General features: G+C 41.1%; 1 protein-coding gene across 1 annotated transcript; it reads right to left on the reverse strand.

Annotated features, from left to right (window-relative positions):
* Positions 1-945: 945 nt before the first annotated feature.
* Positions 946-13,801, reverse strand: LOC139480270 (uncharacterized). Its single transcript, XM_071263322.1, has 12 exons — positions 13,717-13,801; positions 7,272-7,430; positions 6,641-6,723; positions 6,413-6,551; positions 5,983-6,114; positions 5,641-5,658; positions 5,219-5,442; positions 4,212-4,354; positions 2,737-2,879; positions 2,422-2,509; positions 1,579-1,738; positions 946-1,059 (listed from the first exon to the last, which is right to left on the reverse strand). The coding sequence occupies exons 1-12, from the start codon at positions 13,799-13,801 to the stop codon at positions 946-948; spliced, it is 1,488 nt and encodes a 495-aa protein (XP_071119423.1).
* Between the last annotated feature and the right edge of the window lie 254 nt (positions 13,802-14,055).

The following is a 14,055-nucleotide window of genomic DNA, read 5'->3' on the forward strand; positions in this document are numbered from 1 at the left end:
CTCACAAAAGGTCTCTACTTATATATTTAAGCTAGGAAATTGTGGCCTCATAAGGGTTGACATCACGTTAAATATAGTTTGGAATTCTGAGTTGCTGGAAGGTGGACATCCTAAAACTTCTTACATTATTATCTTGCATAAGTTATAATGTCCCCAACGGTCATAGCTTATTTCAAAACACAATGTGTCACTATATCAGCAAAGCATAAAAATAAAGGTGTTTTAAAACAGCGAGTACTTAAGAACGAATGTATAGCTCGGTTTAGTAAATATAAACGTCAACACCAGTTCCGAACATCCGACGAAACAGATTTCATTGGACACCCTGAGGCGCGTCGATGTCTATCTAGGAAGTAGGTAGGAGTGTGGTGTACGGTTAGTGTCAGCAACACACAGTCAGGGTACAGTGTGTGATTAGAATATAACCCATACGGTAGTGACGAGCAATTTTATTTTGGTATCATGTTTCTCGTGACCAATAGTACTGTGGAAATTGTAGCTACGGGATCTCTGCATGTTGTAACCTATAAATTATACATATCATGGTTTCAAAATGCCTACCGAAAACGACTGAGAAAGAAGTTTTCCTTTAAAACAAGCATCCGTCCAGCTGATTCAATCAGAGGTAGGGGCGGTCGGGTAGCTTTGTAGTTAAAGCGTTCGCTCGTCACGCCGAACACCCGGGTTCGATTCCCGACATGGGTACAATGTGTGAAGCCCATTTCTGGTGTCCCCCGCCGTGATATTGCTCGAATATTGCTAAAAGCGGAGTAAAACCATATTCACTAATTCACTCAAACAGAGGTGGTAAGTGTTATTTGAAACCTCTGTTCTACCAATCAGGTTTAACAAATTCATGGTAGACTTGACATACCACAAGATGCTTTGATACGGTAAATGATTTATCGCAGTTTTCATAGCAACACGAAATATTAATCACAGCAATTACACAAGTTTCAAGGTTGTCAGCTTTGCCGATATCTCTTCATCCAGGTGATTGAAGATTAAACTCCTCTTGCGGGGCTGTCTGGTGTTACCCGTCTTGGAGAGACTACACATCTCTTGCAGGCAAAATACATGAGTGAGTGAGTGAGTAAGTTGGGTTTAACGCCGCTTTTAACATTATTCCAGTTATATCACGGCGTGTCAGCTAAATGTGGGAGGAAAGCCTGAGGTGATGCAAGTCTCAGACGTTTACCACTTCAGTGAAACCCACGAGCACAGGTATGGTGCTGACAAACCTAGAAACATAATCGGGGCGAACCGGGATTCGAACCCACAATCATAGGTTTCTGGCGTGTCTAAGGGACGCAACTCTGTCCCCGCAAAATACATGATTTGTCATCAGATATTGTTTTGTGCGAATACAGTTACCACTTGATTATAATTTTATGAACAGTGTAAAGTGTAAAACCGATCGAACCTTAGAAGCTGCCTTTAAATATAATCTACGACTTTCATGGAGAAATAACAACTAAATATGTGCAATAAGTATGCAGTTCAAGTATGTGGCAAATTATCACACTTTCCATAACTAATGTAACGGTTTTTTTCAGTTTAAATGTCCACTGTACTTACATCCCTGCAGTAATGCTGTTGCTCTGTGAAGCACACGTGGTACTGGCACCGGAAGAACAGTTTATCATAACCGGGAAAAGAGAATGTTTCGAACATCTCGCTGCGCCATCTTGTGACGTCGTTATTCAGGAAGAGAATTTGGGCATCGCTGGGAGAACATCTGGATTCGGTGTCAGAAGTTTAAATAAGTTGTCATTTGAAACAAAATAAAAATAAAAAATGCATCAAAGAGGGTTTGGGTGATCCTGGTACAGTCAGGCTGGTTAGGCTCATCATCAGCTCAGAGTCCTTGCCCCCTCTACACACGGCCCTGATAGCGATTGGGACTTCTCCCAGGAAGCGCTGCCTAGTCAAACCCACCCAGAACTTTTCGGAGAATATGAAGACTCCCCAACACTGCAGCCTTCTGCATTACCCAGATTGTCAGAAGGGCTGTATTCCTGGTAGCAAACCCGGGTACTCTCCCAATGTCAGTCAACAGATTTGGGAGGTAACAAACCTAAGGCACCAAAAACAATGGGGAGTCGGACAATTTGGTACTTGGGATTCAAGCATGACTTTTCTAAAGCGAGGTCTGCATGTTTGCCATGTTTTTCCTGAATCTTGTCAATCACATTACTGACAAAGGGGACAGAAAATTCAATGATATGTATGATTATATTGGATTTATCAAAAAGGACAGATGAGGTTTGTTGGCCTGGATATTATTACTATCATGATGATGATTTTTCTTATTATCATCACATATATACATACGCTTCACTTTACTTTCCCTCATTTTGATACGAAAGCGCAGTAGACAATCAGACAGCACAGATTCTGATGTACCACGTGTCAACGTACCCGTGTTCGTCAGTAAAGAAGACCTCGTGTCTTTGGTCCAGTGTCCCGACGGAGCAGTTGAATGGAGAGATAGCGCTCACGCCGAACTCTGAAACCAACACGGTTGGAGCTGAAACTGACACTTTTAGTAAATACGGTCTTTCCGCTTGTGATATGATCTATCGGTGAAGAGAAACGTGTTTCTATTTGTTCCGATATATTTGCCAGTTTCCGGTCAAAACGAGAGAGGATAAAACGGCCTCGAGCAAGTAACACTGATATGGAATTGCTGAATTCTCTGATAATTCTAACAGCCAATGTCTGTTCTAAGCATACCCTCGACGTTGTTCAGCTTCAGCTGGAGACGGACTTGCTGGCCCAATTTTGCTGTGGTTACAGAGAGGTTATTGACAGGGTCGATGATGTCCAGACTCACGGACAACGTGCTCTCAGTGAGTGATGTTGACTTGTTGGCAGGTCTTGTAAAAGAAAATACATGCACGCAATATAATTTACTTTTACTATTTGTGTGCGCATTGATTTTCTCATTGATACAAACTTGTCAATGTATGTTGGAGATGGGTGTCGTATATTACAGCATTACCAATTTGTCAGTTTTCCTTCTGTCGAAATATTATTTTATTCCAGTATTTAAGAATGAAAATGTAAACAATCTTGACTATTTCCGGGGTATAAATCTCTCACGAGTATTCTTGGTACAACATTTAATTTTATCATTAATAGATTAACACAGGGGTAAAACATGAGAGATGTGACCCCTGAAACACAAGCGGGATTTAAAAAGGACTACTTGAAGTGTAACCACATATTCACTTTGTATCCAGACATTGAGAGATATTTATCCTACAGCAAACACAAGTTATATGTAGACTTTGTTGAGTTTTAGAAGGCATTCGATTCTGGAAGTAGAGCTAAATTGAAAAAAAAGAGTTTAGGAGGCAAATATATTTGCCATTTTTATAGCGATATATGTAAAATTGAATGTAAAATCATGTTTTCGCTGTGGTGATGCTTTACATGTAAGTGAACCATCGTTGTGTCGACATTTCAGAGACCTACGTAACTACTTCGAGTTATCCGGGATTGGACACAACAGGAAATGAGGGATAAAGTATGAATACGCAGAGACCATACTTTTTACTTCAAGACAACTGTAAGTTCGACACATCATATTTCGACAGAACGGTGTTTGAAGAGAGAGTGAGAGAGAGAGAGAGAGAGAGAGAGAGAGAGAGAGAGAGAGAGAGAGAGAGAGAGAGTGAGTGAGTTAATGCTTTACGTCACATCGGCAATATTTCAGCTATATCGTGACGAGGAGAGAGAGCGAGAGCGTGAGAGAGAGAGGAGAGAGAGAGAGAGAGAGAGAGAGAGAGAGAGAGAGAGAGAGAGAGAGAGAGAGAGAGAGAGAGAGAGAGAGAGAGAGAGAGGTGTTCGAACGTGTAAATATGAAAATCAAAACAAATATAATATGCGGGCAGAGGTGACTACAACTCATGCTTCGCGGTCTGATGAACATTTTCAGCGTAGTCTAAGTCTAGTATTATACACAGTGTTCCTTTATAAAACTGTGTCATTATTTCGATAAAATTAGACTATATACAGCATGGAGTTTAAGCTTTAAGGAAAGACACACTGCTGTTTGCACGTCTTGAATCAGATTTCCTCGGCCTGCTATCTATCTTGCTTCATACTAGTCCTCCTTTCACAATTTGTTTTTCAAAATATTGTTTAATTATTTCTCAGCCTTTATGCTAGTATGTTACTGATGATCTTAGTACACATGCACGTACTTGTCAGTGTTGGATGTGGTAGAAATCTCCAAGGAGTTGGCGTTAGTAAAGTCGCACTTCACCTCAAACATGATGTCGTAGGCGGAGGAGGTGTTTGGGTACTCCCTGAATCTGAACTTCCAGGAGTGAACCTCATTCGACACCTACAACATAAACGTTAAGTGTGTATTTGAGTGTATTTGGTCAAGGTTGTTGATGTTCCTTTGTCATCATTTACATAAAATCCCCTCGATTCCTTTGAAAATACAAATGGACCAAATGAAAATAAAGCTTCTAAATGCGCAACAATAGTCAACTGTTACGAAGAAACCTTCAATGATCCTACAATGAGTTACTATATGGAAATGAATACTGGGCTTTATACGCAGCCCTCAAACAGATCAATTAACAACACTAACATATAAGCAGCAAATAAAACATCAACGCTAGTCGCGATTATCCGCTGAAACATTCCAATTGACGTAAAAGACAAAATGGCTGTAAAAAGTCTATGAATGGACATATGAAAATCAGTGATGACACCATATGTAGCGCCATACACTGTACAAAATAGGTTCAGATCCTAAAACACAATTCCAAACATGCGCCTTGCCCAATAAAATAGTGTAATCGAAACATGTTTAGGATCTGAACATAATTACACGTGCTAAAAATCAAACCATAACAAGAATATCAAGATTAATGGCTGGCATGTTTGGCAGTTTTACCAAGAATTCTACTTGGCATTATAGCACTGCCATAGTGTAACAGGGGCGGTCGGGTAGCCTAGTGGTTAAAGCGTTCGCTCGTCACGCCGAACACCCGGGTTCGATTCCCCTGATGGGTACAATGTGTGAAGCCTATTTCTGGTGTCCCCTGCCGTGATATTGCTAGAATATTGCTAAAATCAGCGTTAAACCATACTTACTCACTCACTCACTAATACTGTAACAGACAAAGAGTAATGCCAATTACTCATTTCATAACAAAATGTTTCCCACGTTGGCCGATCAAGCCGATTAATGTACCTCGTTTCCTCCACAATTAGGCGTGAAACTGTTGTTGGCAGTTTGCGTCACCTTCAGCGTCCCCGTTCCTCCAGGCTCGAAGTGGTCATACACGGTTCGGCTACAAGTGTCAACAGTGTCCCCATACTCATCTATGGCAGACACATCCCGGTAGACCGTCCCCCTTTGATCTACACGAAACATCATCACATTACGTGCTTGGATCTTGAAGCAGTAGAACTTGGCTGAAACATACATTATTGCATATCATTAAAATACATGATGTAATCGAGCCGCGTCTACAAAAAAAGCCTCAGTCGTTTACTGGCAAATACCACAACGTTAACACTAGATAACGCTTATTATACAATTTGTTTTCATAATGTTTCAAATAATCATTATGTCTCCACATGGGGCTTATCAAGCTAAAAGAATTTACGTACCCTCGGCTTTCTGTTTTTCTGAAATGATACAGTTCATACATCGTTTTTCGGAAACGCTTGTATTCCATACTTTGAATTATCACGTTGTATAACATAAACACGAATAGTCTCACATCATCATAAAGAACACTGACGAGCAAGAATGAAACATACCCAACATTTAAACCTTTATGAAAGCGTCACGCCTTTGTTCTTGAAGTTGATGAAATTAAATTACTGGCTATTCTGAACATGCATTTTAACAAGTAAAAGTGACGCAACTGAAGGTCCTCATGTATCCACTATTAACTGTAGCCTCTTTATCTTCCCGGAGAAATCAAAACGATATTCAGCTGAACACACCAGTATCACAAGATTTCCCAGTCCAGCCTATCTGGCAGCCATATTTGCAGATACCGGAAGTGGAGTTGCAGACATCCGCTCTGCAGTGACACTGGTTGGTACAGTTCTCTCCAAAACGACCAGGGACACAGTCTAGAATACAATTTGGTTTTGAATACGAAAGTGGACATCTGAATGACATTCATTTGATAACATAATGTTATTTGGCTGTTTTAGCGAACAATGTTTGTCGTACTCCTTGTATGTAGATACATATTTGGTTGAATTCCCTTTATTATTATGTGTGACGACATCGCGCCGTTCGAGATTATTCGCAAGATGATTCTTTCTGCGTCCTCTCAGTTTTTACAGTTCGAATTAGCTATCGTTAAGTATTTTTAATACAATATTGTCCGTGGTATCAAATGACAAACTAAGTCCGCCAACTCACCTGCAGGTTTCTGACAGATGAACAGATGCTTGCTAGTGCAAGACTCTGCCGACCACACCCTCGTTGTAGATTGCCATACTGCACAATTATACCTGTTGTAGGTGTTGCTAGAACTGGCGAATGCTGTGTACGTAAGGTCCTGTAAATATATACATACATTGTAAAATAATATGCATACCATCTCCTGGAATATGGGTGTGGCTATATTGACGTATTACATACACTTACTGTGGTTGTTCCGTTTGTCTGATACCCCCATTTCTGGTTGGTCCATTGTATCCCGAGCCAGTAAGTGTCTCCACTGCTGGACACTGTAACATATGACAACGTCTTGGAAGAAGCAGCAGACAAGAACCTGGCCTGGTGTCATCACTGATTATCAGTGACCTATTGATATACTCTTCAATGCTATTTTGCCTCCTACGCCAAACAGTATCTGCTTCGGAGTTAATCGAGACTGATTATTCTCAGGCGTTGACGGTTTAATAGAACTAGACCAAGAACTATAGAAAGTAACATTTTCAATAACGACTCGTTACTCTTGCTGTGTTTAACTTGCGATGAAAGACAGCCTTGCCCCAAAATAGCAGTTTCACCACATGTTAAAACTTATTAAATGGGTATACTCTACGTTTCAACAAAACTCCTACTCTAATGGTTATATTATCCTGTCAGAGACCGAGACATAATGTCTGCATGAGTACATCCTCGTCAGAACCTTGTCAATCAGTATTGGTCGGCAATATTATTACATATTGTTGAGGATTAACAAATTCCGGGCTTATAAAGCAGTTAGTATTTATTTCCACTCTTGTTGACACTGATCGCTGAGTTCTGTCCTAGGCAGGTTAATTTATACCTGTGAAGAGTTGGTTCTCCTCCTTGTTCGTGATGACTCTGACTGTCGCCCCCGACTGACGACATTGATCCTGGGCATCAGAGAACGTCATCTGGCTGGTGCCCCACTTGTAGCAAGACTGAATTTGCAGCATCCAGCCCTCCGGGCACTTGAACGTATCTGAAATGCCTCACATGGTTTTCATAAGCACAAGGACATTCAATTAAATTAATTCAGTATTGTGGGCCATGATAATACAGGTAGTCGGAGACTCAGGGTGCCAGTTTGTTTACACGTATATTGCTTTATTTATGTACAACGATAGGCTTTTGATGGTGTATTCGTCAGTGGACGACATTAATATATTAAACCCGTGTCTAGTAGCATAGGTATAATATGTTGGTGCTATTAATTGGGCTCGAAGATCATCATATGTTTTACACATCAAAACAATATTATATTCGTCTTCTATCTTCTTTTTTCTTTTCTGCAGTAAATCTTCCTGCTTCAATTTTTAGGCGATGAGAACTGCAACTAATCTGTTCCATCCTGATTGCATGATGGTTTCAATCTTTGAAATAGTTCTGACAAAAAACTTGATACGTTTCAAACTGCCTGTTGTTCCCATAAATAGCCAAATACTGAACATAATACTATCTGTCTAACCTTTGAGGTCCAGTTTGTTTTACCATTGAGCGCAGCATTAAGTAACACACTATAGGATTTTCTAACACACCTTGAGTCAGGCATATACACAAGTTTACGCCAATATTTTACAAGGCTTATACAGGCATAAATATATAGTGGGTTTCTTCAACATTCAACATTCAACATGACTGGCAGATGTAGATTTTACTCACAGGAAGCGTTGACAGGCAAATACATGTACAGTTTCAATTTCTTCAAATTAGTCACGATTAACACCAAATATTTCTGCCCATAAAGTAAAATTTGACTTATCTTTGTGTCTAATCTTTTGAAAAATAAATGAAATGTAAATGGTTATTGACAAACATTTAAAGAGTTGAGTTCGATTTTACGCCGCTTTTAGCAATATTCCAGCGATATCACGGTGGGGGACACCAGAAATGGGCTTCACACATTGTACCCATGTCGGGAATCGAACCAGGGTTTTCAGCGTGGCGAGCAAACGCTTTAACCACAAGGCTACCTGACCGCTCCAACATTTAAAGACACCGCATAGAATCTTCTCAGTTTGCAATGAAGCATCTTTTACATGTTTGGCCACAAACAAGGGGTTGTCCATCGTACTTCTATTTCTTATGCTTAGATAAAATTCCTCATTCTTAAAAACACTGCCCTTGGTCGTATCCAAATTAACACACAAATGGTAATTATTACAAAAAGATTTTAAAGCATCGATGCTTCTATGTAGCCCATACAGTGTATCAGAAATCAAGTTAACATCGTCTGCAAACAACTGTTCTGGGTGGAACTGGATACCTGGTCCGCAGTACGTGGCCTCTGCTTCAATTGCAAATTCATTTATATAAAAAAATTGAACAAGAACGGACTTAAAACACAGCCTTGTCTTAGTCCCATAGAATACTCAAAAGCATGGGAAGTAGTGTCATTAGTCAGGCTTTTACACAGTTGTATATAGATTGTAAAGCTTGGATAAATTTTAAAGATATTCCATAAGTTATTAACATGTTCCATAATTTAGGTCTATATACTAGGTTAGATGCTTTCTTAAAGTCAACAAAAGCTGCATACATCTTTTCTTCTTTTTTTTAGACATGTAACTTTGGACGACTACTTGTAAAATAAAAATAGTATCAATTATCAATAGGGCTATAGCCTTTGCGAAACGCTGCTTGTGATTCCACAATATTATCACAAGTGTTGGACCAATAAGCTAATCTATTGTTTAGCACTGCTGTGTACACCTTACTAAACACACTAAATGTAATTCCTCTCTAACTATTCGGCGAGTGAGTATCACCTTTTATGCAATGGAATATTTACTCAAGTACACCATGAAGCTGGAAAGTAGCCTGTCTGAACAGTATATTAGATACAAGTTCCATATATGGTACAAAAATGTTTTGTGCAGCTTATAAAAATATCTGGGATTACATAATCAATGCCGCAGGATTTATTACATTTATTACATTTTATTTCCCCAAATATAAATATGAATAATTCCTCCTTAGACTCTAACATATCTTCAGCTATGTCTGCATTATGACTCATCACTTGCATCACTATGCATCACTTCCGTTGGTAAAAGCATTGTCATTTAAATCATGTTCAGGAGTGTCAAATCAATTGTCAAATGTTCAGGAAAAGCCCAACTTTTGTCCTCACCATAAATAAATGGGTCAAGGTGAACGATTTTCCTAATGACATGTTCTCTGTGTTGTGGCTAAGGAGTACATAGTCAAAGGTACGTCGTCTGCTTTAGCATGTATGTTCAAAATATCACTAACAATTCGTTTACATTCTGCTATACTTTCATTCACATTCTAAGACAGACCGCAGATAACCACATTATGTTTCATGCTATATTGTTCCTGTTTTACAATTCCATGCTCAGTCTCTTCTAGTCTGTCACAGGAAACAGTTTCGTCACCTGGTCTTTCTTCTAGTTTGCTTAGCCTTGATGCAACATCATCTATGTAAAACCGCTTAAAATCTGATTTCAGGTCTTCTATATCTGACCTGATTGTCTTTAAAGAGTCATTAAGACCCGTTGTCTCAGTTTACCTTTTCAAAGTTGTCAAAGTTGATATCTTCCCGGGGAAAGTCGTGCTAAGCACAGCAATACTCACAACAATAAGTACAGTGCTCACCAATCTGTACTTCAGTCCTGTGGTGTCCGAGCAAATCGTGAATGATGTGTACGATCCAACATGGCGTCTTCCATTGCCCAAGGCTGTCTGGATTTTTCTAAAAGCGCTCTCCATAGTTCGATAGTGATGCCCATTTTCACTTACGATCTTTCCTAATGCACGATTGGCATGTTCACACTGTTTGGTTATCCTTTGGTTAGATCATATACATATATATTCAAAACAATTCCCCGGATTACCACTCCAACAAAGGGAGGTAATCCAACAATGACCCCCGTCACTTTAAAATGCACCTGTATGGGGATCATATCTGCTACTGACAGGTGCACGTGTGTAGGGAACACCTCAGTCAATGCAAGGTGCACGTGTGTAGGGAACACCTCTGTCTCTGAAAGGTACACGTATGTAGTGAACACCTCAGTCAATGCAAGGTGCATGTGTGTAGGGAACACCTCTGTCTCTGAAAGGTGCATGTGTGTAGTGAACACCTCAATCAATGCAAGGTGCACGTGTGTAGGGTACACCTCTGTCTCTAAAGGTGCATGTGTGTAGTGAACACCTCAGTCAATGCAAGGTACACGTGTGTAGGGAACACCTCTGTCTCTGAAAGGCGCATGTGTGTAGTGAACGCCTCAGTCACTGCAAGGTGCACGTTTGTAGGGTACACCTCTGTCTCTAAAGGTGCATGTGTGTAGTGAACACCTCAGTCACTGCAAGGTGCACGTGTGTAGGGTACAACTCAGTCTCTGCAAGATGAACGTGTGTAGTTAACACCTCTGCAAGGTGCACGTGTGTAGGGTACACCTCTGTCTCTGCAAGGTGCACGTGTGTAGGGATCACCTCTGTCTCTGCAAGGTGCACGTGTGTAGGGATCACCTCTGTCTCTGCAAGGTGCACGTGTGCAGGGATCACCTCTGTCTCTGCAAGGTGCACGTGTGTAGGGATCACCTCTGTCTCTGCAAGGTGCATGTGTGCAAGGTGCACTTGTGTAGGGATCATCTCTGTCACGAGTGTAGTGATCATCTCTTTCACAGCAAGGTACATGTGTGTAGTGAACACCTTTGTCACTGTAAGGCGCACATGTGTAGGGATCCTCTTTGTCATTGTAATGGCGCATGTGTGGAGAGATCATCTCTGTTACAGCACCAATTACTGTAAAGTGTTGGCTTCCATTGTCTATAGCTAATCACCTATTAGCGCCAATCATCTGTTGGCTGTTGTTTGTTTCTACCCTTGGTTATTTCCCACCTTTTGTTATTATATTAATTGTGTTGTCCATACATGTACATGTATATGCTCTCTGCCTCATGACATTCATTCACCTGATGAAGGAGTAAGCATATATATACTCCGAAACGTTGTGTTCCTCACATAAAGAAGTTGACATCAATAAATTCTTTTCCTCATGTGTATCACTTCTAAATGCCTTTCAAACACCTCATCTCTGTCACTCTAAGTAATTTGCACGTGTGTATGGAACCGCTCTGCCTCTGTAAGGTGCATGTGTGAGTGTAGGGATCATCTCTGTCACTGTACGGCGCACGTTTGTAGGGATCCTCAGTCACTGTAAAGCGCACGTGTGTAGGTATCATCTCTGTCACTACAAGGCGCATATGTGTTGGGACAATCTCTGTCACTTCAATAACATCGACACAACCTTTCGGGACCACCTCTGCCACCGCAAGTGTGTATGTCTGTGGTGTTCAAGACTGTCATTGCAAGCTGTAGGGATCACGCACGTCTCACAGATTCTCTGTCATTGCAAGGTTTATGTATAAAGGGATCATCTTTATCACTGCAAGGTGTATGTGTGTGGGGTATGATCTGTCACTGCAATGTGAAGGTGTCTATTTGTTCAGGGATCACTCTACAAGTAGCATTTTCTGTTTGTATATTTGTTGTTTAACGCCGCACTCAATATTCCATTTTTATTACGGTCGTATGTAACCAATCTGGACCAGACAATGCAGTGAGTGGCATCATGAGCATCGATCCACGCAATAGGGATACGATGACATGCATCAACCAAGTCAGCGAGCCTGACAGCCCGATCCCGTTAGTCGCCTCTTACGACCAGCATAGTCGCCTTTTACGGCACGCGTGGGTTGCTGAAGACCTATTTTAACCTGGATCTTCACGAGGTACAAAGAGCATGTGTAGGGATTACCTCCGTCACTGTAAGGTGCATGCGAAGGGAATGCTTCAGTCACGATGAACCTGCCTGATATCTGACCTGTTTTTAGACATTATCAGCAGACCCGTGAATGGGCTATTAAGTTGAGGTTATCACATAACTGAGTAGGTTTTATGATGCAAGATGCATACGCATCCATGTGCTGTTGGTATGTATCTCTAAATCTACAATGTACAAACACATAGCTTGTGGAACAACTAGCCAGATGAGATATTGCCAGGTCGCTTGTATAATCTCTGTTTGGTGTGGCACCCGTCACACTTAACACTCATGTTCAATTCCTCAAATGGGAACTTTGCATAAAACCTGCCCTTGGTGGCTCAGAGACGCTCCTGCGCAGAAGAAGCATATACTGAGTAGAGAGATAGTCGGTAATGATATTGGAATGTGAAGCTATTCCAATAGTGCACAGGAAATGTCTAACGAGTGTATGTAACACCTCCGCGTGATATAGGTGGAATATTACTACATGCGGTTTATATTTCATACACCCACTAGACCCGTGAAGATTCCGGGGTAGAATAGGTCTTCAGCAACCCATGCTTGCCGTAAAAAGCGACTACGCTTGTCGTAAAAGGCGACCAACGGGATCGGGTGGTCAAGCTCGCTGACTTGGTTGATGCATGTGATCGATCCCAATTACAAGGATCGATGCTCATGATGTCAGTCACTGGATTGTCTGGTCCAGACTCGATTATTTACAGACCGCCGTCATATAGCTGGAATATTGCTGAGTGCGGCGTTAAACAACAAACCAACCAAATCATACACCCACTTCTGTTGTTGCACGGCCGTTGCACGACTGGTGGATTCTACCGATAAAGCAGGACGTAGTTACCCTTTTCCTGAACACCTGGTTTCATCACTGTTTTTCAGTGACTGATTTATACAACTCACATCATTAATTTGCCTTTTACGCCCCATAGAATCTGGGAGATAATCGAGACTGATCATTCTCAGACGTTGACGATTTGAAGTAAACGCCATATCAATTGCGGAGACACTGCTGTGGACCAATAGCAGACTTGTGTCCTACGTGTGACTAAGTAGAACAGAAGCCCATCCAAAGCTCTGTTCACGTTAATAGTACATACAGGTTTGACGGCAGTACATTTGACGTGAACTGTATGTGTTGTCCAGTACGATGCCAGTACATAATTCTGCCGTGCAACGTCACGTTCCATCGAGCAGCTAACTTAGTGGTATTATAATATATTGGCATGCTTATACATATACATATACATATACATATACATATACATATACACATACATAAAGGCAAACAGGTATAATGAATACGACTTGTATTACAACAATCTGTTTCATAGCAAAAACAGACGTCTGGCAACCTTGCTACTGAAGGTATCCTGCTGTTTCAAAACGTTTGAATCGAGTTATCATCGAGCTTCACAATATGATCTATCAGAAAGGGGCTCATCAGTTTGGTTTGACTTACCCAATGTATCTGCCCCATCAGCAACACTGATTACAAGGATCACCACAGACAACAGCCTCAACACGTCCGCCCTGCCTGTCGCCATGTTTCCCCACGACGCATCACTTCAGCAAGGTAAAGGCCGGGATGAGGGTCACCTTCAGGTGATAAGATGTTGGCAGGTAGTAGAAAGGGGGACGCAAGGAAATCGATTGTGGTGGTGGAAGAAGGGGGGTAGGAGAGGGGGTGGCAAGTTAGTTACAGCAGCCTAGGGTTCAGTGTGAGATTAAATTAAAAAGGGTAGTGACACATGAGATTTATGTTGGCAACACATCTCAACATCGGTTGTTAGGATCAGTA

The sequence above is a fragment of the Haliotis cracherodii genome, unplaced genomic scaffold, assembly GCF_022045235.1.
Source record: "Haliotis cracherodii isolate W230 unplaced genomic scaffold, xgHalCrac1.p SCAF_4, whole genome shotgun sequence".
Lineage (NCBI taxonomy): Eukaryota > Metazoa > Mollusca > Gastropoda > Lepetellida > Haliotidae > Haliotis > Haliotis cracherodii.

Excerpts from the sequence above, each read along its gene's own strand:
- LOC139480270 (XM_071263322.1), bottom strand. The coding sequence starts at position 13,801 with ATGGCGACAGGCAGGGCGGACGTGTTGAGGCTGTTGTCTGTGGTGATC. Across the intron at positions 7,431-13,716 it reads TGATGGGGCAGATACATTGG|ATACGTTCAAGTGCCCGGAG; the intron begins GTAAGTCAAACC and ends GAGGCATTTCAG. Across the intron at positions 6,724-7,271 it reads GGAGAACCAACTCTTCACAG|TGTCCAGCAGTGGAGACACT; the intron begins GTATAAATTAAC and ends CATATGTTACAG.